This window comes from Phascolarctos cinereus, unplaced genomic scaffold (assembly GCF_003287225.1).
Source record: "Phascolarctos cinereus isolate Bilbo 61053 unplaced genomic scaffold, phaCin_HiC Scaffold_2;HRSCAF=192, whole genome shotgun sequence".
NCBI classification, from domain to species: Eukaryota; Metazoa; Chordata; class Mammalia; order Diprotodontia; family Phascolarctidae; genus Phascolarctos; species Phascolarctos cinereus.
Window position 1 is genome coordinate 49,848,238 of NW_027555625.1, and position 24,341 is coordinate 49,872,578.

A 24,341-nucleotide genomic window follows, 5' to 3' on the forward strand; every position below is an offset into this window, starting at 1 on the left:
TTGCTTTTTAAATTACTGTTCTTACTTTAAAGTTAAGAGAAACATCTCTGGGTCAGACAGTTCAGTTGAAACTCTTTGTGGGCTGGTCTGAGTTTTACAAATTAAATGATCTTTTATAAACTTAATGTTGAATATCAGTACAATTAACTTGTTTTGTAACTACTTACTTTTAATTAATTCAGATAAATAAAATATCACAACTTTAAATTCCTACTAAGTCTCTGTATGTATACTTTGCCCATTTTTGTTTGCTTTTCCTCTTAAATAGTTGCAGTTAATCTTGTACTCTGTTCTTCTTAGACAGCTTTTTTGCACTTTGCATTATGTATGTCCTAGCAATCCTTCCAAATAGCTTTATGTTCCTTATACTTGTTCTTGGAAGCAGCATACTTCAGAGGAAAGGGCATTGGATTTGGAGGACCTGAGTTGAAATTCTGGCTTTGCTAGCTAGCTGCTGCTTATGGGACGCTGGGCAAGGAATTAACCCCTTTGGACCTTGGTTTCCTCGTCTGCAAAATAATGAGTTGAACTAAGTGATCTCTAGTATCCCTTCCTATTCTAATCTGATGACTCTGTGTAAAGTGCTTTACAAATTTTAAAAGGATACATAAGCCAAGTGTTATCATAAATAATATTAGAAGTTATTATAGCATTCCATTACATTAATGAAACACAATTTATTTGACTGATTTTTCATCGTTGGACATTGAAGTAGTGCCCAGTTTTTTTGTAGTTACAGATGATATGATGTGAAAACCTTTGAAGTTACTATCTCCTTTTATTTGAATTTAATGACTGAATCAGAGGGTAGGATTATTTTTGTGGCATTTGCAGCACACTGTTAGATCTCTTGAGAAATTTGTAGTTCCAGGAGATATGAATGAATGTACATGTTTTTCAGCAACTGCCAGTTCATTACTTTGATTTAAAAAAAATGTTAATTTTAATCTTTTTATTCTGAACTTAACAAACATCAATTGAAATAAACACCTTTTTTAGAGGGTTTGTACATGAATAATTTTAGAGGGTTGTACATGAAGCTATTATTTACAACTTGTGTTTTTAAATATGTAATGAATTCAAAAAGTTACTTTCAAATCTGTCTTGTTTGTGATTCTTTCTTGTTTTCCCTCTGTTCTTTTTCATGCATTTCAAAAACATATTTCAATGACCCTTTTTTCTTTATTTTCTGTTTTTGAGGTAACACTATCTCTGGCTCTCCTCTCCTGCCCCCCCCCATGAGAAAAAAGAAAAACAAAAACAAGACCTTTGTGAAAGCTCTGTAGTGAAGCATAACAAATTCCCACATTGTAGTAATCATTATCTCAGACAATGCAACAGTAAAAATAGAGATAGGATGGGCCGAAGAAATCGAAGACTTCTATGGGGCAACAAGAAATATGGGAACAAAACCAAAAGACTGAAAAAAAAATAGAAAAATGTATGTCATCTTCTCTACTAAAACCAACTGATATGGAAAAACAGGTCAGGAAGAGAACCAAAGAGCGAAGTGAAAGTAGAATCCACTGGTCACTTCCTGAAAGTTCCATAACATGAAAATTCCCAGGAACATCATAGCCAAAATCTAGAGATTCCAGGTCCAAGAAAATTACTGTGAGGAGCCAGAAAATTCAAGTACTGACGACTCATAGTCAGGATCACACATGACTTGGCAGCTTCCTGTTGACAGTTGGAGAGCTTGGAATATATTTCCCAAAGTAAAAGACAAAGGTTGATAAACAAGAATAACTTAGCCAGCAAAACTGAGTAGAAACTGACAGAAAAAGTTGGCCTTTAATGAAATAGAGAATTTCCAAGCATTCCTAATGAATGTAAATACAAAACATTTTACAGAAATGAAGACAAATTGGACAAATTAGTTGTTAGTAGGCTATGCCGATATAATAAAAATGACAGTGCTATCTAAAATAATTTACTTATGCAGTATAACAAATTATTATAGAGTTACTTTGTCAAACTAGAAAAATAATAGCAAAATTCACCTAAAGAAACAAAAGGTTAGGAATATTAAGGGAAATAATGCAAAAAGATAGAAAGTAAGAGGGCCAGTACCAATCTCAGACTGTATACTGTATAGCAGTATTTGCAACTGGTTGAAAAATAGAGAAGCCAATCAGGCACAGATTGGGTGTATAATATATAAAAGTTAGTGAACTATAGTTACATAGTGTTGAATAAACCCATAGTCACCAATTACTGAGGCAAGGGTTCACTATTTTTTTACGTTTTTGGCTAGGCAATGGGGTTAAGTGACTTGCCCAGGATCACATAGGTAGTAAGTGTCCAGCGTCTGAGGCTGGATATGAATTCAGGTCCTCCTGACTCCAGGGCCAGTGCTGTATCCACTGCACCACCTAGCTGGCCCCAAAACTTTGGTAAAGGAAAGACAGTTGCATCTCCTCCAGAGTGCCAGACTCCCAGGCTTAGGATAAGAAGGCATTTACTCTCATGTGGCATAGGACCCCCAGACTTTCTCTCTCCTTTTTTGGGGGGGGGGAGGCAATTAGGGTTAACTGACTTGTCCAGCATCACACAGCTAGTAAGTGTCTGAGGCAATATTTAAATTCAGGTCTTCTTGACTCCAGGGCTGCTGCCCTATCCACTGTGCTACCTAGCTGCCTCTAAGGGTTCACTATTTTATAAAAAGTTATTGGAAAACTGGAAAGAAGGATGGAATAAATTAGGTTTAGAATAGACCAACATTTCATAATATATATCAAGATACCCTTGAATGAATGCATTGTTGATAGAGTTGTGAATTGGTCCACCCTCTAGCCGTTCTAGAAAGCCGTTTGGAACTATACCCAGAAAGATACACAAGTGTGTGCTTGCCCTTTGACACCATGATGCTACTTCCAAAGAGAAGGAGAAAAAGATCCTATATGAACATATTTAGAGCAGATCTTTTTCAAGTGACAGAGAACTGGAAATTAAGGAGAATTGGGGAATGGCTAAACAAGTTATGATTGATGGATGCAGCTGAATATTATTTGTAACATAAGGAATGATTAAAGAGATAATTTCAGGGAATTTGGGGAACATGTATGCATTGAAACATAGTGAATTGAGCAAAAACAGCAGAACTATTTTTACAGTAATGGCAACATTGTAAAGAAAAATAAATGTGGAAGACATGAAATTTGATCAGTTTGATGACCAACCATGACCCCAAAGGGCTAATGAAGAAGTATGTTCCTGAAAGAGAGGTAATGGTCTCAAGGAGCAGAATGAGACATATATTTTTTAGACATGCCCAGTGGGTGGATTTGTTTTGCCTGAATATATTTGTTACAGGTTTTTGTTTTTCCTTGTTTATTTTTTTAAAATGGAATTTGGGAGAGAATTGAGTGAAGAGGGGGACTAGCAATTGTGTTGTTAAAAAAGGAAGAAAGTACGTATGATGTGCAGTATGTTACTTTCACAGTTTTCCTGTCTTGCTCATCTATGCTTCCTTCTGAATTTCTTCCTTCTCTTCATTTTAGAGGAACATTTAATGCTCATGGTTGGGCCATGCCAATATAATAAAAATGTCAATAATACCATAATTAATTTACAGTTTTCATGCAATAATCAAACTACTAAAGTGATCTTTTACAGAGCTAGACAAAACAATTCATTGGGAGAACAAAATATGTAAGTTTATATAAAAAGATATAAAGTTTTGAAAAAACTTGAAAGCAATCTGGCAGAAATTAGACTTAAACCATCAGTTTAAAACAGATATGTGAACTGAATATTAAAGATTGTAGTATAAAAAATTAGAAGAGTAGTATATACCTTTCATAGTTATGGGTAAGGGAAAAATGCTTAACCAAACAAAGGCTAGAAACACTTAAAAAAGATCAAGTAGGTAAGCTTTGATTACATGAAGATTTTACACAAGACTTAATATGTCAAGGACAAGAAAGGAAGCAGTTGCCTGAGGGGAAAAAAGTCTATCCAATACCTGTAATAAAGGTTTGGTATCTAATAAGGATTTGATAAGCAGGTGCCTACGGGGAAAAAAATCTAATATCTGTAATAAGGGTGTGTGTGTGTGTGTGTGTGTGTATACAAATACACATATATATATGCATATTTATGTTATTTTTATTTTTATGTACATATACATAATTTGCAGGTTTTGAGTTCCAAATTCTCTCCTTCCACCCCTCCCCTACCCATTGAGAAAGTAAGCAATATGATACCCATTATACATATGAAGTCATGTAAAACTTATTTCCATGTTAACCATGTTGAGAAAAAAAAAGGCAAGAAAAAATAGTGAAAAAAGTATGCTTCCGTCTGCACTCAGAGTTCATCAGTTCTCTCTCTCTGGAGGTGGATGACATTTTTCATCATGAGTCATTTGAAATCGTTGTAGAACATTATATTGATCAGAGTAACGAAGTCATTCACAGTTGATCATCATTCCAATATTGCTGTTACTGTGTACAAAATTCTCCTGGTTCTGCTCACTTCATTCTGTATCAATTCATATAAGTCTTCCTTTTATGAAGGTTTTTCTGAGACTATCCCTGTCATCACTTCATACAGCATAGTATTCCATCACAATCATATACCACAACTTGTTCAACCATTCTCCAGTTGGTGGGCGTCCTTTCAATTTCTAATTCGTTGCCACTACAAAAAAAGCTGCTATAAATATTTTTGTGCAAATAAGTCCTTTTCCCTTTTCTTTGATGTCTGTGGGATACAGACCTAGTAGTGGTATTGCTGGTCAAAGAGAATGCCTAGTTCTACAGGTCTATAGGCATAGTTCCAAATTATTCTCCAGAATAGTTGGACTAACTCTATAACTCTGCCAGCAGTATGTTAGTGTAGCTATTTTTGCAGATCCCTTCCAGTATTTGTCACTTTCCTTCTCTGCCATTTTAGCCAATTTGATAGGAGGTGGTATTTCAGAGTTGTCTTAGTTTGCATTTCTCTAATTGTTAGTGACTTACAACATTTTTTCCATACAACTATTGATAGCTTTGATTTCTTCTGAAAATTGCTTGTTCATATCCTTTGACCATTTATCGTTTGGGGGAATGGCTTTTATTTTTATAAATTTGACTCTGTTGTCTACATTAGAGAAATGAGGTTTTTATTAGAAAAAGCTTGTACATTCCCCCTCCCTTCCTGATTTTCTTCTAATTTTGGTGTGTTGGTTTTGTTTGTGCAAAAACTTTTTAATTTCATGTAATCTGAATTATCCATTTTACTTCCGTGATCCCCTCTTATCTCTTTTGGTCATAAAATCTTCACTTATCTCTATATCTGACAAACATTTTTTCCATATTCCCCTACCGTATTTCATTGCATAGTTGTCACAAATTTTATGCCCAGTTTTTTGCAAAAATGGGGGGGTATGACTCTTATGTGAAGCTTTTTAAAAACAGAATTTCCAGTATTACTTAAAAATCATTTATTACTAAACTGTCTTTCATGCAAGATTAGGATGCATGGAATACTTGTGAATGTACGTTAAAATTGAATACTGACAGTGAGTGTGCTGAGAATTCTAGGCTCGTGGCTCACAATGTGCAAGAGATAAATGCATATCCATATGCCACTGGTGAATACATTGCTGCTGTGTTTACCCTTTAAGTGGTGTGACGAACAGAATTATGACACGTGACGATTACGTGATGAAAGGTTATAAATCAATTTTTGTTCTGGGAAAAAAAACCCAGGGTGTGACAGTTATGCAGTAGCAATGCTCACACGTTGAAATATGGCAGTTTACTTATGAAATCATCCTTTATGTTTGAACCGTGTACCTGTTTTGATCTTATCTTGGTATACAGTGTGAGATGTTGGTCTATGCCTAGGTTCTGCCAGTTTTTCCAGCAGTTTTTGTTAAATGGTGAATTCTTCCCCCAGTACCTTGGCTCTTTGGCTTTATCAAATACTAGATGACTATGGTCATTTACTTCTGTATATTGTGTACCTAATATGTTCCACTAATCCACCATTCTAATTCTTAGCTATTACCAGATTGTTTTCATGATTACTGCTTTGTAATACAGTTTGAAATCTGCTACTATTAGACCCATCCTTCACACTTTTTCATTGATTCCATCATATTCTTAACCTTTTGTTCTTCTAAATGAATTTTGTTATTTTTTCCAGCTATACAAAATAATTCTTTAGTAATTTGATTGGTATGACACTGAATAAGTAATTTAGGTAGAATTACTATTTTTCTCATATTGGCTTAGCCTGCCAGTGAGCCATTCATATTTTTCCAGTTGTTTAGATCCGTCTTTATTTGTGTGAAAAGTTTTTTGTAATTGTGTTCATATTGTTCTTGGTCTTCAAGCTATGTAGAAAACTAACAAACAAATAAAACCCAAATCCGTGCCTCAATAGATAAGTAATCAAACAATATAATAATAATATGACATGAACAAACATTTCTCAAATGAATTGCAAACTATTAATCACATAAGAAGAATTTTCCACATTACTGAGAATAAGTGAATTATAATTCAAAACAACCCCACATCTAGCAAACTGGTAAAGATGATGAAAGAGAGTAATAGTTAATGTTGGAGAGGTTTATGAGAGACAAGCACACTGATGCATTGTTGGTAGAGCTGAGATTTGGTATAGTCATTCTGGAAAATATTGAGTGCTTACTCTATGCCTGACCCAGTGCTAAGTGCTGAGTATATGAAGGGCAAAAACAGCCTTTGCCCTCAAAGAACTTATATTCTACTGCCAAACAAAGGACATTTATTCTCAAGGTGATAGTAGTTTATTACTCAGTAAGTAGTAGGGGTGATGTAATCAAAGCTGCCCTTTAGGAAAATCCTTTGGCAGGTATGTGGAGGATGGACAGTAATGGGAAGAGACGAGAAGCAAGGATGCCAGTTAGAATTAGACCGGTTGCAGGAGTCCAAGGGAGAGGGACTAAACTAGTGTGAATACTTTGTGAGTGGAGCAAAGGACATGGATGCAAGAGGTGTTGTAAAGGCAACATGATTTAGCACAGATTGGATAGGTGGACTGAGTAAGTGAGATGTCAGAGGTGATATTAAGGGTGTTGGCCCAGTGGTGGTGCCTGTGACAATAATAAGGAAGTTGAGAAGTGAGGTGGGTTTTGGGGGCAAGATAATGAGTTTGAGATGTCTCTAGGACATCCAGATGGACATGTCCAATAAGCTGTCGGTGATTCATGGTGGGAGCTCAGGAGAGACGCTTGGGTTGGATGTGTAGATAAGTGATCTCCTTAGAAATGATCGTTGACCCGTAAGTGCTCATGTGATGATGATTTTTTTTTTAATGTTAATATTATCTAGCTAGTGTTCACAGAATCTGAATGTTTGAAGGACCCTTACAGGGCATTTTAGTCCAAGAATCTCCTCTGTACTTTACTTTTTTTTTTTTTTTTGGTGAGGCAGTTGGGGTTAAGTGACTTGCCCAGGGACACACAGCTAGTGAGTGTTATGAATCTGAGGTCAGATTTGAACTCAGGTCCTCCATGACTTCAGGGCTGGTGCTCTATCTACTGTGCTTCCTAGCTGCCCCCTATAGTTTACTTAATTCCTGTAGTAACTTGTATCATATTTGGATATTTTTGATTGTTAGGAAGCTTTTGCTTACATCCTTTCTAAATTTATCTCTTTGCAGTTTTCACTCCTGGCTTCTAGTTCTGTGCTTTGGAGCCAAGTAGGACAAACCTCTTCCATGTGAGAGCCCTTCAAATACTTGGACACAACAGCCATGTTTTCTCCTTAAGTTTCTTCTCTAAGCTAAATATCCTCAGTTCCTTCAGCCATTCCTCATATGGAATGGTCTCCAGGCCTTTACTATCCTGGTCATCTTCCTCTGGCTACTCTCCAGCTTATCAATACCCTTAAAATACTGATCCCAGAACTGAATGAGTGTTCCATATCGGATCTCAGAGGCAGAATATGACCTCCTTTGTTCTGGACACTGTCGTTTTGTTGTTTAGTCATTTCGGTTGTATCCAAACTCTTCATGACCCCATTTGGGGTTTTCTTGGCAAAGAGACTGAAGTTTGCCATTTCCTTCTCTAGCTCATTTTACAGATGAGGAAACTGAGGCAAACTGTCCTCCTGGTTCTAGGCCTGGCACTCTGTCCACTTCACTACCTAGCTGCCCCTGTTTTGGACACTATATCTTTTTTAATGTAGCCTGAAATCATATTAGCTTCTTTGAATGTAACTTGTTAGGTTTCCATACCTCCATGTCAGCTTCTGCCTTGCCTCCCCTCTCTCGTCTTATACTCAGAAAATTAATTTTTTGAACCCAAGTGTAAAACTTTTGACATTTATCCATATTATATTTTATTTTGCCGGATCCAACTCAATGTTGTAGCTTGTCGTGCTATTTTGGGATTCCAGTTCTGTCATTTGACATGTTGACTGTCCCTCCTAGCTTTTTTTATTTGCCAGTTTGATCAGCATTACATCCATACCTGATGCAAGTCCTTTGAAAATGTTAAATCTCAGTACCAAGCACAGATCCCTGAGGCATTCTAGTAGAGACCTTCCCTCAAGTTAATATTGAACCCTTCATTTTTGGATATAGCCTTTCCAAAAGTTACATATCTTCCTAACTGTATTATTATCTAAGCCAGAGGTGTTAAGCACATAGCCCACAACCCTACTGATTGTGGCCAAAATCAGATTAGAATGTAATTGTGAAATATGTAACAAAACAAAAATACAGTAAAGCAAAGATAATGTTACACTTTAAAACTGTCCATGTGAAGCCCACAGGTATCCTTATGTACAAGTCAATGGCTGCCTTTCATGTTTGAGTTTGGAACCACTGATCTAGTTCTTATTTTCCGTGAGAATAACCTGAGAGACTTTGTAAAATGCTTTGCTAAAACATAAATCAATTCTACTCTGCAGTCCCCGATCTGTCCATTTAGTAACTTGTCAAAATGGAAATAAAGTTGTCCTGACATGGCTTGTTCTCACTGAAGCCATGCTGGCCCTCTATCATCACAGTTTATTCTTCTATATGTTCACTGTCTGTCCCTCTAAAAGTATCAACAAGGTTGCTAGGAGTCGAAGTCAAACTCACCAGCCTGTAACTTGTAGATTCTATTCTTTCCCTTTTTTGAAAATAATAATTGGACTTATATAGCACTTTAAGGCTTGCAAAGCATTTTATGAGTATTACTTCATTTGATCCTCACAACAACTATTATTATCCCCATTTTACCAATAAGGAGACTGAGGCACAAAGGTTAAGTGACTGTTTGCCCAGTTGTCTGGTCTGTCTCCTTTGAAAGATCATTGACAGCAGCTAAGGAATCACACTACTCAGTCTTTTTTTTTTTATATACCAAAGTATTTTTCTTTTTTTTAAAAAAAATAATTTATTTATTTTTAGTTTTCAACATTCACTTCCATAAGATTTTGAGTTTTAAATTTTCTTCCCCTTCCTCTCCTACTCCCTCCCCAAGACGGCGTACAATCTGATATAGGCTCTACTAATATATTCACATTAAGCATATTTTCCCATGATGTACAGAAGAATTAGAATTAATGGGAGGAACTGTGAGAATGAAGCAATGAAACAAAACAACAAAAGAAAAGGAGAGCAAATAGTATGCTTCCATCTGCATTCAGACTCCATAGTTCTTTCTCTGGATGTGGACAGCATTTTCATCACCAGTCTTTTGAAGTTATCTTAGATCCTTGGATTGCTGAGAAGAGTTAAATCTATCAAGGTCAGTAATCACACGATGTCACTGTTAACAGTATACGATGTTCTCCTGGTTCTGCTCACTTCACTCAGCATCGGTCCATACAAGTCTTTTCAGGTTTTTCTGAAGTCTGCCTGCTCATCATTTCTCATAGCACAATAGTATTCTATTACATTCATATACCACAACTTGCTCAGCCATTGCCCAATTGATGGGCATCCCCTCAATTTCCAATTCTTGGCCACCACAAAAAGAGCTGCTATAAATGTTTTTGTGTATGTGGGTCCTTTTCCCATTTTTATGATCTCTTTGCATGCCAGCTGGTCTTGGAGAACCTGGGATGGACATTATAGAAACTGGAAATATAAAAACATCAAAGGCAGCTTGGTCCTCTCTTAGCTGTCTATTAGGCATTTGTATTTTGTCCTTTCCAGTTGGAAGATCATATTTTTGCAGCATAAAGAAGCAAAATAAAAGCTGGATTACTCGGTAGATTAGGTTCTGCTGTCTTTCCATCTGTTTTCATTAATCTTGTTACTTCTTTACCCCATATGGCTTTAAAAATAGGTTTTTGCTGTCTTTTGCTCTCTTTGCTAGCCTCAGCTCCCTCTGATCTTTAGCACTATTAAAAATCAGTTTATCTTGCCACATAGGTGTCTTGATAATTGAGATCCCCAGGATCTGTTTCCTAAATTACTCATATTTTTTTTTTCTCTTGAGATGATCTGTCATGTGTGCTGATGACAATATCACTTCTGTTTCTACCTCTGTTGATCGTCACCAAAATGTAACCCTCCCATCCTCCTTTCTAGGATTTCTTCACATAGAGTATACCTCTTTAATATAGAATGCTACTCGACCCTCACCCTTTCTCCATCCAGTTTCTTTTCAGTAAGGTATGATAACTTTCCAGGGCCATATTCCAGTTATGAGCCTTATCCTACCACATGTGTTATACCTGTAGGTCAAATTTACCTCCTAAGTTCAGGATTTCTCATCTAATGTGCATTTTATCCATTCTTTGCGCATAGTGTGTAGACATTTGAGGCCATGAGTTGTGCTGCTGGCTCCTCTCTTGTTTTTAGTTTCCTGTGAACTTTTGGGCTTTACTACCTCTATTCTTCCTGTACTGGAGTCATTCCTGGATATCACATTCGCTGTGTATCAGTAGTTTTTCCCTTTCTCTTTTCAGTTGAAAGCTCTTTTGATTGGATTTTTAAGACCCTAAGTAAATAAATTCTTATCGGCTCTTGTTAAAACACTCTCTTCTTGGCCAGAAGCTTATCATTGCTATATTTTATATTTTTTCCTATTTATTTTATATCTTAGGTTATAGTAGTCAGTAGTTCTTGATTTTATCTGGAAAATATGTGTTAAATTCTATGTAAAAGTCCTTGTAAAGCTGCTGTATTCACATACAGAAAAATGAATCTTGTTGATGTCGAGATGTTTGGGATATTTAAAATAAATTTGCAATTAAGGATATATAAAAAGTTTCATTTTATATAGACCAAGTAATAAAAATGGAGACTGGTAATGCTGGGGAACCACTGGAGCAGTTAAAAGGTGAATTAGAAGATCTGAGAACCTTAATAGTCGATCCTGCCAGTTATGATGGTGAGATGGTGGTAATTAATTCCTTTAAAAATCTGTCTTTAAATATGAAGGTATTTGAAAGTGATTATATCAACTATAACTAGAAATTGATGATTTCATATCCTTTTTTTCTTTTTTTATTAATTTATTTTGACTTATCAGCAATCACTTCCATAAACTTTTGAGTTTTAAATTTTTCTCTGCCTCCCTCTCCAAGACGGCATGCAATCTGATATAGGCTATACACACACATTCCTATTAAACATATTTTCACATTAGTCATGTTGTAAGGAAGAGTTAGAACCAATAAAAGGAACCACAAGAAAGAGGAAACAAAACAAAACAGAAGGAAAAAAATAGCAAATAGTATGCTTCGATCTGCATTCAGACTCCATAGTTCTTTCTTTGGATGTGGATAACATTTTCCATCATGAGTTTATGTCCTTTTTAATGTAATTTTCTGGGATAAATGATTTTGAATAAATTTAATTCTCCTCAGAAATTTTGGGCTAGTTCTCTTACCCTTAAGCCCACTATCTTTCCGCTTCTTTCAAGCTTATCATGAATTCAATTCTCTTTTCCCTTGGTTTAGTGATAAAATCTGATTCTAGGACTAGAGCATGTTAGGGATACTGTCTTCCACATAAGTAATAAAAGCTGAGTTCTGACCAGGCTGTCACAAGTCAAGTCTGTGGACAATTTTTTTAGACTCATCATGACATTTCAGTCAAAAAAGTCCTATCAGCCAGGGACACTCAAGGAACTTTCATAAGGTGCTTATAATGCTAATATACCATCCCAAGTGTGGGCTGTCAAAATTAGAGCCTTAGTTTCTGGAAATTTGAACCAAGACTACCACTAAGTCTTATGATCAGAATGAAGGCTGTTTTTTTTTCCTATATATTGCTTAACTTTCCATAAAATCTTAATAAGAATACTAACCTAGGCCTTAAATATTTTAACTGAATTGTAAAGCACTCAGTGTTTGCTATTCCATCAAAGTCAACTGGAAGTTCTTTGATATATGTCATAGGGAGAGTATTTTGAAGTGCTCTAAATGTGAAATTGACTTTCTAAAACAAAGGAACTAGATTTTTTGTTAAGAGAATTAAACAGGTTTTTAGTATGAGATTATTCTCAGAGTCTTTGAGGAAGCTTTAATAAAGTTGTGAGTTCATTTAATGACTTTTGAGGATTTATATCATTCTAAATAGGCAGATCATCTCATATTCATTGCTCTGCATTGCATCCTAATATTCTTTGAAAGGGAATTTTTAGCTTTTAAAATAGTAAGTCTATAAGACTACACCTTGTATTTTAGGGTTGACGTCTGAGACTGTGTTAAAGCCAAAAATATGTTGACACCTCATATTAGCCCTTGTTTGAAAAAAGCATGTCAACATTTAGGTAGTGCAGTTAATGCCTGAGTGGAAACTTGCCATTAGATGAGACTTCTGAAAATTTCACATTGGTAGGATGTTTGCCACCTGCTCAGTATGTGTAGTTAGGTAATGGCTGAGGTTTAAAATCTTTAAGGGGGATGAATGGTTGGTTTGCTATTTCGGATAAAAAAATGAAAGGGTTTATCCATAGGTTCCATCTAGTTAGGCCATTTCATTAAAAGATGAGTTATTTCAGGCTCTCATGAGTAGGGCAGCTGCTTTGTAGAGGGGATAAAGTTTGGAAGACCCAAATTCAAATCCTGCCTTAGACGTTTATTAGCTGTCTGACCCTGGGCAAATAACCTATCAGCTTCAGTTTCCTCATCTGTAAAATGGAGACATTATGGCACCTGATGTGCTTTGCAAACCTTGAAGTACTATACAAATGCTATTATTATTATCATTATTTCAGATTTATCCTACTTCCCCTCACTGTCAAGCTATGTGAGTTATATGTATAACTCTTATGCTTACATCATTATGGTCACAATTGCTCACTTATTTTTTTGTGCTTTACAGATTTTATGCAGTGCTTTCCTCACAACCCCATAAGTATTGCAAATATTACCCCCATTTTTCACACGAAGAAGCTGAGGCTTAGAGGCATTAAGTTATTTGGCCTAAGTCTTATGATTGCAAGTCCAGAGCTCTTTCCATTACTCTGAACCCACCTTTTGCAGTCTGAAATAAGTTCTCACATCTTTTACTGGTTAAGACCATTGGTTCTAGCAAACATCAGAAGAGAAAAAATAATCCATTCTAGACTAGCTCTAAACTTTTGGAGTGATCACCATATTGTATTTAACTGGGGAGCAGTTGAGCTTCCCCAGGGAGCAGTTTGAGCTAGACCTTATAGTCACATTTAGCTGAACCATCCTTCCCCTTTTCCTAACCTCTAGAAAACTAAAATTATACATTAACTAGAAAAGTAAATTGTTTTAGGTAATAAGTATATTCCTTTTTTTCTCTTGCTTATTTAACCTTTCTACTCATCACCCCAATCCCGATTCTTTCTCCCTTTCCTCTTATCTTTGAGATTCTTTCCACTTGCAGCTTTGTCTGCTCAGATTGCAGTGATCTGTGAGACACTCAAAGTTGTTTTGGGAGACGATGACAGTGGAACTGAGACATCAAAGATTCATCTTAACTTCCATTCCCTAAAACTTGGGCAACAAGAACAGAAAGTGAGTATGAACTAGCTCGGAGTAGAGAGGGTAGATGCTAGGATAAGGAAATTGGAACATCTTTGTGTTTATGAAGGGCCTTAAGTGGGTTGGACTTCTCCTAAATTTGTATTTTGCTGGGTAAGGGATTTATATATTAGGTTTGTTTCTCAAGAGAGTGGAGCAAACACTTACTAAATTCAGTTAATGGATATTTACAAGCATGTGCCTTGTCCATTCCTGAACATAGAGAATTCCTGGGATTTGAAAACAGGTTTCCTTGGAACCTGTTTTCTCTATACTTCCCACTAGCATATTTTGTATTCAGGGTTACATTTCAGAGTTTTGTGTGGTTGTTTTGTAATATCTGTGTGTTATCCTGGAACCTGCACTTCCCAAAATGAATGCAAATATATTTTTTGTCTTAGGTCACTGATCTTTTGCTGACATCCTTTTGCCAGAACCTACTGGCTTCTTCTAGATTCAATCCACCTGATAGGTAGGTATACTACTTTCTCTTAAGTTTTATACCAACTTAATGAGCAGCCTAACTACTTCATAACTTGTTTTGTTAGGGTAATAGCTAACATTTATATAGTACTTTATAGTTTGCAGAGTACTTGTCATATCTGTATTCTCTCATCGGATTCACCCAGGTCTGTGAGGTAGTTGTTTTATTCCCATTTTACAAATGAGGAAACTGAGGCTTAGGTTGCGACTCATGAAGGTCACATAGCTAGTGTCTTTGGCAGGACTTGAACACAGATCTTCCTGACTCCAAGTCCATCACTCTATCCATTGATTCTAAAAGATAATGGAAATAATCTGTTGTTTTCCAGTTCTCATTAATGTTTTCCAAATAATCAAATAGTTTGTTACTATCCTGGGAAATTTCGGTAAAACTGTCAGTCTGATTTTCAACAGTTCTCAGTTTGTTATCCTGTTAGGCTGAAACTGCCAAGCAGCCACAACGTCTTCAAGCTTATTTATGTTCTTTAGAGTCCTAACATTTTTATAACTGAAATAGCCCTATCCAGGTGCCAGAGTTTGTAAGTCATCCTAAGTGAAACCTCCCAGTCCTCCAGAAAATTAGATCAGTCTTTACTTTGCTTACTAATTGCTGAAAGACTATTCTTGATTTAGGTTGCAAACCTCTCCTGAAGCAAGGAAGAGGCTGTTCATGGTATGGGGTTGGAATGAGCCAGAGAACTATAAAGGCTGCTGTATTGCAAAAATGACTATGACCCTTTTATGTGTCTGCAGCTCAGTAGCAGTTGGAGTAGTAGTGGGTAAGGCCCTGTTGGTAATAACTGAAGGCATAAAGAACAGGGATTTATTTCTAAGGTCAGTGTGTGAATCTCTGTTTAAAGTTTAAACTTGTATTTCTAACCTTTCATTAGACTACTTGAGGCCTAGGAGGAGATTTCTCTACATAATGTAGCCAGAGTCATTTGGGACTAGACTGAGGATATTTTTTGACAGGTTTTGCTGATAGCCCTCTCTTTGGGCTGCTGGTTTGATTATACTTTACTGTAGGTTATTTAGTGTCATTCAGATATATAAAAGATGATTGTGAAGTTGATTCCACCATGGTAACATGGCTCTGAGGCAGCCTAGCCCAGTAGAGAGCCAGTCCCAGCCAGGTCTGTTTTCAGATCCTATGTCTGACACCTAAGGGTGGTGTAACCTTGAACTAATGCATTACTTAACCTCTTGGTATAGTAGACCACTCTCTTAGACTTAGGTGTATAACAATTACTGATCTACATTGATAGGAGATTCCTCCTTTGGAATTCCTGACCCCAGTGAAATCACAGATTTGGACCAACAAAGCTTTGGCCAGGAGGAGGAAGGGTATTTTGAAACTGATCTTTCCTTAAGCCATTCATGTCCACATTCATCTTTTCAGTCCTTTCTCTTTTTCCAGGGATTTTTTAGGGTATTTTTCTAAGATAAGTGTGCTGGAGTCTCCTACTAATTTTCTCAGTAAGATTTCTTGAGCTTGAATGCTAAGTGGTCCATTTCAGCGAAGTATATTAATGCAAGAGTCATAGGTTAATAAGAGATCACCTTTAGCCATCTTACCAACACCTTTTTACACTGGAGGTTAAGGTAATTCAAACAGCTATTAGTACAAATGATCTTTTATAACATTTGTCTCTTTGCAGGCAAGGTTCCTGGCCATCACTGTTTGTGAAGATGATCTGTGGACACAGGCATCTTCTTCCTGTATTGCTTACCAGGTTCTGCCAACTTATTTACCACCAGGTTAGGTTTTCTGACTTAATATCTCAGTGCCCCACCTCCCACAGAGGACTTATTGAGCCCCAGGTGCCTTGGGTTGCACACTAAACGATGAGCAGTTCTTTGCTGTGAGGATGGAGAACTGTCATTCACTGAAGGCATGTGTGTTTGCAGTGGGAGATGACTAACAGAGAGCAGGTACTCACCATCACCAAGACCTACCTCTGTTTCAGCTTTTTTTCCCAAGAACAAAGTATTTTTATTCCCCTCATAAAAAACCATTCTTTTCCACTTCTCAGAATTGATTCACAACTGACCAAATTCTTGCTATTCACAACCTTCATCACTGTATCAAGGACGATAAAATATAAAGATTACATGTGCTCTGAATGCAATACCCTGAGCTAGATCCAAGGAGGGTAGAGGGGACAGCAGGTTTCTATTTCCACTCAGACTCCATTTGGAGTGTGTCTTAGTCAATTAGCAAACACTTGTTAAGTGTCTATTTTGAGAAAAAAGCACCACAGTTCCTATTCTCAAGGAGCTTTCAGTGATGAGGCTGAAAAGACAGGCTTAGGTCAGGTTATGAAGGGCTTTCAAAGCTCAGCAGGAGTTTTTATTTTATCCTAGAGGCAATAGAAAGCCAATGAAATTTATTGAGTAGAGGAGACACGTTTGGATATACACTTAAAGAAAAGCAGTTTGGCATTCGTGTAGTGGGTAGATTAGAATAGGGATAGACTTGATGTAGGGAGACCAATTAAGAGGCCGTTTCAGTAGCTGAAAAATAGATAAAAGCTGATGAAGGTCTGAATTAGGAGGTGGTTCTGTGAGTCAAGAGAGGGTGTCAGATGAGAAAGATGTTGTGGAAGTAGAAATGACAAGGTTACTCAGCTGATTGGATATGTGGAGTGAGAGAGAATGGAGAGGGGAAGATGGGGATAAAATTGTGAGCCTGAGAGACTCTCAGAGTGCTGGTGCCTTTGGCAGAGATAGGATTTGGAAGGGAGTTGGGGGAAAAGGTGACAAATTTGGTTTTGGGCACTGTGTGGTGTCTCAGACATCTAGTGTGAAAAGTCCTATAGACAGTAATGCAATACTGAGGCTCAGGGGAGATACTAGGGCTAGGGAGATGGATAGAGAGATCAATAGATAGCTCAATAGATCAGTAGATCGATCTGGGAGTCATCTGTAGAAAGATGATTATTAAGCCCATGGCAACTGCTGAGGTCGCCAAAAGAGAAAAAAAGACGACCCAGGAGAGAAAAGGTCAGATTGGGCAGTGAAAGAACTCATGGCCTCTCCTCTAGTTGTTCTATGAAAGCTCCTGGTTCTGTGGCTTCAGGTAGATTGGAAAACGGATGAAAACGTCAGTCTTCCTGGGAATATGCATTTACCAGATTACAACCAGAGTTGTTGGTTTATTTGTAGTGTTGACATTTACCTGAAGTAGCTGCAGTATATCAACTCTCCAGTTTGGAGAAAGTGATTGAAAGCAGTGGATTTCTTTTTTTTAGTTTGGTTGTTAATCCTTTTGAATCATCATAAGCGTCAGCATTCTCCAGCCTCCAGGACAATCTCCTGTGGCTCACTGACTTCAGGTGGGGTTCCTTTGGGATAAATGCCACATTCCTCTCCTTTTTATGATTTTTCTATTTTGATTTTAGGGTGAATGTCTGACTGACATCCATGTTTTAGGCCTTGCTGCCCTGGCGGTTCACCTAAATGAGTCAAAGTCCTTTGTTCCAGAATTGGTTCTTGGAACTTCTGCCCATGCAGAATCTCACCCGGTCACAGTGTTGTGGGAAAACCTTCTGGCATGGAGAACTTGGAAATCCTTTTCCCTTTGTATACGGTAAGTTCCTTCCTTCCTTCCTTCCTGCATCATAATAGCTGATATTTAGAGTTTGTATAGATTTCAAGTTTCTAAAGCTTTTTACATGTCTTTGATCCTCACAACAATATCCCTGTGAAGTAAGTGCTCTTTTATCTCCATTTTACAGAAGAGGAAACTGGGGCTGAGTGATGTGAAGGAGTCATGAAGCTAGTGAGTGTCTTGAGGCTGGATTCAAACCCAGACCTTCCTGACGCCAGGCCACCTTGATGCCTAAATCGTTTATTTGCCTGGTTCATAGAACTGGTTAAGTTTATTGCAATTAAGATGAATCGCCCTCAGGGGCAGTTAGGTGGTGCAGTGGATAGAGCACCAGCCCTGGATTCAGGAGGACCTGAGTTCAAATCCGGCCTCAGACACATAACACTTACTAGCTGTGTGACCCTGGGCAAGTCACTTAACCCCACTGCCTAAAACAACAACAACCAAAAAAACCCAAAAAACAAAGATGAATCACCCTCTTCCATTTCATAAAGTTGTTATTTAGCCCCAAAATAGTTGCAGTTCTTGGTTTTAAAACAATCTTCTAAAATTTTTAGGTGGCAGATCTGTTTATACAACCTTGAAATTAACCACCTGTCCATACATGTATAAGATAGGATAGGAAACCTGTAGCACTGTCGCCACCAGGTGGCATCTAAAGCAGTTGTTGGTCACACTCTATCCGTTCCCAACCATGTATTACTGTCTTCTTCTTCTTCTTCTTCCTTTTCCCCCTTCTCCTGCTCCGTTGGTTGTTCCTCCTTTGTCTAGGTCTCTGTACTGCGAGGAGTGTCGCGTTAGAAGCAGGCCTGACCCCTGTACCCTTCTTGTTCAGGTTTGACTTGGGGACAAAGGGAGGCACTCATAAGTCATTGAACAGCTAACAAAAGGGGCCTTACTTGGCCCTGGCATAGTAATAATGTGCCCAAAGATACAGTGTTCTAGTTGTTGTTACATCTCATTTTGTAGGGCATAATCCAAGGATTATGCTTAGCTTCTAGAGACTGGTAACTCCTATGGTATTCTGGTAAGTGACTAGAAGCTGCATCGGGCAGGGGCCAATCAGGTCCCGGGACATCTTTGTTGCCTTTTAGGGAAAACTAATACCTATTTGGGGCTGGGAGCAGGGAGGGGCAGTTTCCTGGTAGATATTGGTCTTGTCAGACCCCAGTAGTCGTTGTCTGGCCTTACTTGAGACCCTTAAAGCTAAAAAGGTTGCTAAGCTATTCCCTAGATTTACCTCCCAGCCTGGCACATTTACTTCCTCCTTCTCCCTGGAACCTTTGATTTGTTTTATTAGAGCTGCCTGGGGGAGCTGAAGAAAGGGAGCTTATTCTTCATGTGACAGATGCCTTCTCTGGAGGTTCACGTTGGAATCTTGAGAGGTGAAGTAGTAGAAGACGAGGAGGCAGGATCAAAGTAGGGAAAAAAGCAGACTCATCCCCCCGCCACTGAAGCGATGTTCTACTCTGTTCACCTTTTCCAGCGAAGGGGGAGAGAGAGAGACTTTTTCTCATCTCTTTTTTGTGGCTGATTTGATTATTATAACTAGACAACTTTCAGTTTGAGTTTCTTGTTGTACTTTCCATTTGCATTGTTATGTAGACTATCGTCCTAGTTCTACTTGTTTAGTTTACATCTCTGCATGTTTCCTCATGCTTTGCTATATTATTCTTCATATTCTTTTATTACATTGCAGTAATATTCCAACACATTCAGGTTTCAAAATTTGTGTAGCTATTCTCTGGTTAATGGGCAGTGCCCCCTTTTAAAGATTAATGTCCCTTTGTGCACATATGAAATTATCCACATGTCAAGCAAATGATTTCTTCATGATTCTACATTGTACTTCTAGAAAGGGGCTGTACTGTCTAGTACTGTTTGCTAATAAGTTTCTTAAGTACCTTTTTTTTAGTTAGTTTTTTTATTTTTTTTTCAGTGATTTCTGAAGCGTGTTTTAATTCACAAAAATGTTTAATTAATCCTCTGAACGTAGGTACAAATTAATCTTCATTGCTATTAGTCCATTTGTGCAGAAGTAGTAGGATGTCAATATCAGTTACTAAAAAATTGCAGTGTCATTCTGCATATTAAAAGAAAGATTTGTGTGGGGAGGAGATGACAATAATAACATTTGTCATGGCTCTATCTTCTTGCTTAGGTAGCCTTTTCCTTCTGATATTTCTGATCTGTTTTTAGCCCTTTTCACTTCCTCTTGGACCTCAGTGTTCTAAACTGTTATTTCATCAATTTAGTTGGAAGGATTGGTGCAAATAGGCTTTCTTTCTTGTGCTGTGGGGGAAATGGGAACAAGAAGTAGTCTGCCTGTGCCATGGATCCATTGGAGTTCCGGGGACTGTGAGAAAGCCCTTCATCCTGAACATCCTCCCCATGTAGAGGGTAGAGGTTGTGTGTGAGTGAAAACGTAAGGGGGTGTATATAGCATGAGCACCTGGCCCTTCCCAGACTAGAGAAGGAATATATATTTTTTCTTTAAGTACCTTTTAAAAAACTCTAGATTAAAATATAGGTTTAAACTTGTCATCTCTCTAATTTTGCCTTTTCAAGATGGTTACCGTAATAAATTCCCAGGAATTCAACAGAATGAATAATCAGTTACAAGCATATATGGAGGTGGGACACAGTGTCCTATTCCAGGTAGCAGATAACTCTTAATCTACTATCTTGAGCTACCTTTCTCTTCTCTTCTTCCTCAAAACAATTCATTTAATGTTTCCTTTATTCATTGTTTGCACTTGTTCCCACAAACTTTCTCTGTGCTGCCCTACGCCTGCCTTGTCCTGCCTTACCGAGACAACTCCTATAGTTCTTTCTTTTCCATGATTAAATGGAAGAGAGCAGACAATTCTTTTTCTGTTCCAATCCCATCTAAATAAAACTACCCATAAAAATGCACCCCATTCTTGTACTGGACCCAGAGGCGTAGTATATTTTCTGTGGTTATTTGTATGTCTTTAGGACATTGTCAGTCTGTAAAGCTAACTTTGAGTAGTAGCTAGCTCAGACACTTACAATTATTGTCTGATAATTGTGATGGTGAGTTCTATAAAGTGTGCTGATTTTGGTATTCTGGGTCTGCTTTCCTTGGATTATGCCCTACAAAATAAGATGTAACAACAACTGGAACAGCAACATAATATTAACAGTGACAGTAATAACAATAGCATTTACATAGAGCTTTAAAGTTTGCAAAAAAAATTGTCATTTGATCCTCACAAAATCCTGTGAGGTAGGTGGTATTATTATCCCCATTTTGCAGATGAGGTGAATTGATTTGCTCGGAGTCATATAATGCAAGGCTCATGGATTCCAAGCCCAGCAAACATTTATGAAGTGACTGGAAATAGAAAGAAAGGTAAAAGACTGTCCTTGCCCTCAAGAAGCTCACGTCCTAATGAGGGAGACAGTATGCAAATAGCTGTGTACAAACTATGGACAGGATAGATTGGCTGCCAATATTGATTATTCTTGTTCCTTCTAAAACCTACTTTATAGTTTGTGTTATCTTAATTGAACTGACCTGCTTTGAGATCCAGTTAATCTATTTGCTTTTCTGCCCAATATTAACAAGAGATCCTTTATTTTTATATGAAGTTCTATAATATCTTTTCTGTTTTTCCATTTCAGGTTTTGTGTCGCAGCAATTTCTTATACTTTGTGCAAATTTTCCTCCCATTCACATGACGTTTTGTGTAATTGTTTACCTGCAGGCCTCATTAAAAAGGTAGATGTATTTTTCTTTCTATTTTATTTAACATTGTTCTCTAACTGCTCAACTCTAGTGTGTCTTTCCAGCCAGGAGGCAAAGGTCCCTTGTTGACTTTAGCTTTTTTAGCTTAATGTGTGACACTCTGTTACATTATTTATCAGGGTTTTCTCATCAAAGCTGTTGCAGATGTCCAGGCAGACACAAAGGAAGCAGTGTTGGTATTTTCCATCTTCTCTAACTACATAAATGACAGATGATGTTACACTCCTCATGTGCACCACTTTAAGGAAAACAGCAGCATTTACATAATAGATACATTAATGAATGATTATCAAATCAGAAAAGGATTCTTGCCTTTACAGAAAAGGTTTAAGAATAGATGAGAGGAGGCAGAGCCATAATGGTGGATTAGAAGCAACCCAGCTGAACTCTTCCAACATTGCCCCCCAAACAATTTAAAAAATAAGACCTCAAACCAAATTTTGGATTTGTAGAGCCAACAAAAGATCAGTGTGAGACGTTTTTCCAGCCTAAGAAAACTTAAGAGGTCAGCAGAAATTTGTGACACTGGGGTGGTGGCCTGTCTGGAGCCTACACACACTGCAGCAACAGTGGCTGTGGTAGTAGCAGCTTCAGTTCCAGGGAGGAGAGTATCACTGTGGGTTGGTCACAAGAGAACAGGTCTTGGTTTCAAGGCAAAGAAAAGCACTAGGGCTTGTGACTGCAGGGGACTGGAAAGCAAAGAAGCTAAGATTACCAACAAGAGTAACTTACCCAGCAAAACTGAGTATAATCTTTGAGGGGAAAATGGATATTTAATGAAATAGAGGACTTTAAAGCATTCCTGATGAAAAGACCAGAACTAAATAGGAAATTTGCCATACTAACATAAGATTTTTCAAGAGAAGCATAAAAAGGTAAAGATAAAAGAGTAATCATAAGGGTCTCAATAAAGTTTAAATTGTTTACATTCCCATATGGGAAGATGATACATGCAACTCTTAAGAACTTTGTCATTATTAAGGTACTTAGAAGACTCCACAGACAGAGGGCATGGATGGGAGTTGATTATATCAGAATGATTCCCCCCAAAAAACGAAGGGTTGAGAAAGAGGGATGCACTAGGAGAAGAGGGAAGGGAGAGGTAAAAAGGGGGAAATTTTCTCACATAAAAGAGGTGCACAAAGAAGAGCTTTTACAGTGGAGAGGGAATGGGATTTGTCAGGCAATGCTTGAACCTCACTCTCATCAGAATTGTTTCAAAGAGGATGAATATATATATACACTGTATCTCACCTGATAGGGAAATAATATGAAAGGGAGTAAGAGAAAAGGGAGAGGGGAGGAGTGATACAAGGGAGGACAAATTAAGGGGGGCAGTGCTTAGAAGCAAAACAGATTTTTGAGGAGGGACAGGATAAAGAGAAACAAAAGAAAATGGGATGGAAGGGAAAACAATAATCATAACTGAATGTGAACAGCATGAGCTCATTCATAAAATGGAAGCAGATAGCAGAATGGATTAGAAACCAGAATCTGACAGAAAAGCACACATAAAATTAAAATAAAGAGCTGGAATAGAATCTAATATGCTTCGGCTGAACTAAAAAAAGGCGGAGGTAACGATAATGATCTCAGATAAAGCAAAAACAAAAATAGACCTAACTAAGAGGGATAGTCAGGTAAACTACATTTTGCTAAAAGGTACCACAGACATGGAGTAATACCAGAAATTTTTACAACAAAGTTCTCTGATAAAGGCCTCATTTCTCAAATATATACTGAGTATAGAACTGAGTCAAATTTATAAAAATAAGCCATTCCCCAGTTGATAAATGGTCAAAGGATATAAACAGGCAGTTTTCAGAAGACATCAAAGCTATCTATAGTCATATAAGAAAATACTCTAAAACATTGGGTTAGAGAAAGGCAAATTAAAACAACTCTGAAGAACCGATTCACACCTGTCAGAAATGACAAATGCTAGAGGGGATGAGGCAAAAGTAAGTTCACTAATACTGTTGTAGAGTAATGAGCTACTCTAGAACTACTCTTCAGAACTAGTTCTAAAGAACGGTATGGAACTAGGCCTGAAGGGCTATAAAACTGTTCATAGCCTTTGATCTAGCAACACCACTGTGAGATCTGTATCCCACAGAGATTGAAGAAAAAGGAAAAGAACCTATATGTACAGAAATATTTATATCAGCTTTTTTCGTGGTGGCTAAGAATTAGAAATAGGATACTCATAATTGGGGAATGGCTGAACAAGTTGTGGCACATGATTGTGATGGAGTACTGTTGTGCTATAAGAAATGAGGAGGGGGATGGTTTCAGAAAAACATGGGAAGACCAATACGTGAAATGATGCTAAGTGAAGTGAGAAGAACTGGGAGATAATTGTACACAGTAACAGCAATATTATAATGATGATCAATTGTGAAAAACTTGGGACTCATGGTGAAAAAATGCTACCCACTTCTAGAGAGAAAACTGATGAACTCTGAGTACAAATTGAAGTAAAATTTTCTCACTTTATTTTTCTTGCTTTGAGGGGGGAAATATGGCTAATATAGAAATGTTTACATGATTT

General features: G+C 37.5%; 1 protein-coding gene across 1 annotated transcript in view; it reads left to right on the forward strand.

The window, feature by feature from the left end:
• The window catches only part of FANCA (FA complementation group A), a 105,556-nt gene that overhangs the window by 39,005 nt on the left and 42,210 nt on the right, over nucleotides 1-24,341 (forward strand). Inside the window, 6 exon segments of the mRNA XM_078149126.1 lie at nucleotides 11,207-11,314; nucleotides 13,789-13,919; nucleotides 14,327-14,397; nucleotides 16,067-16,166; nucleotides 17,810-17,997; nucleotides 21,667-21,763. Of these exon segments, the coding sequence (XP_078005252.1) occupies nucleotides 11,207-11,314; nucleotides 13,789-13,919; nucleotides 14,327-14,397; nucleotides 16,067-16,166; nucleotides 17,810-17,997; nucleotides 21,667-21,763 (695 nt within the window).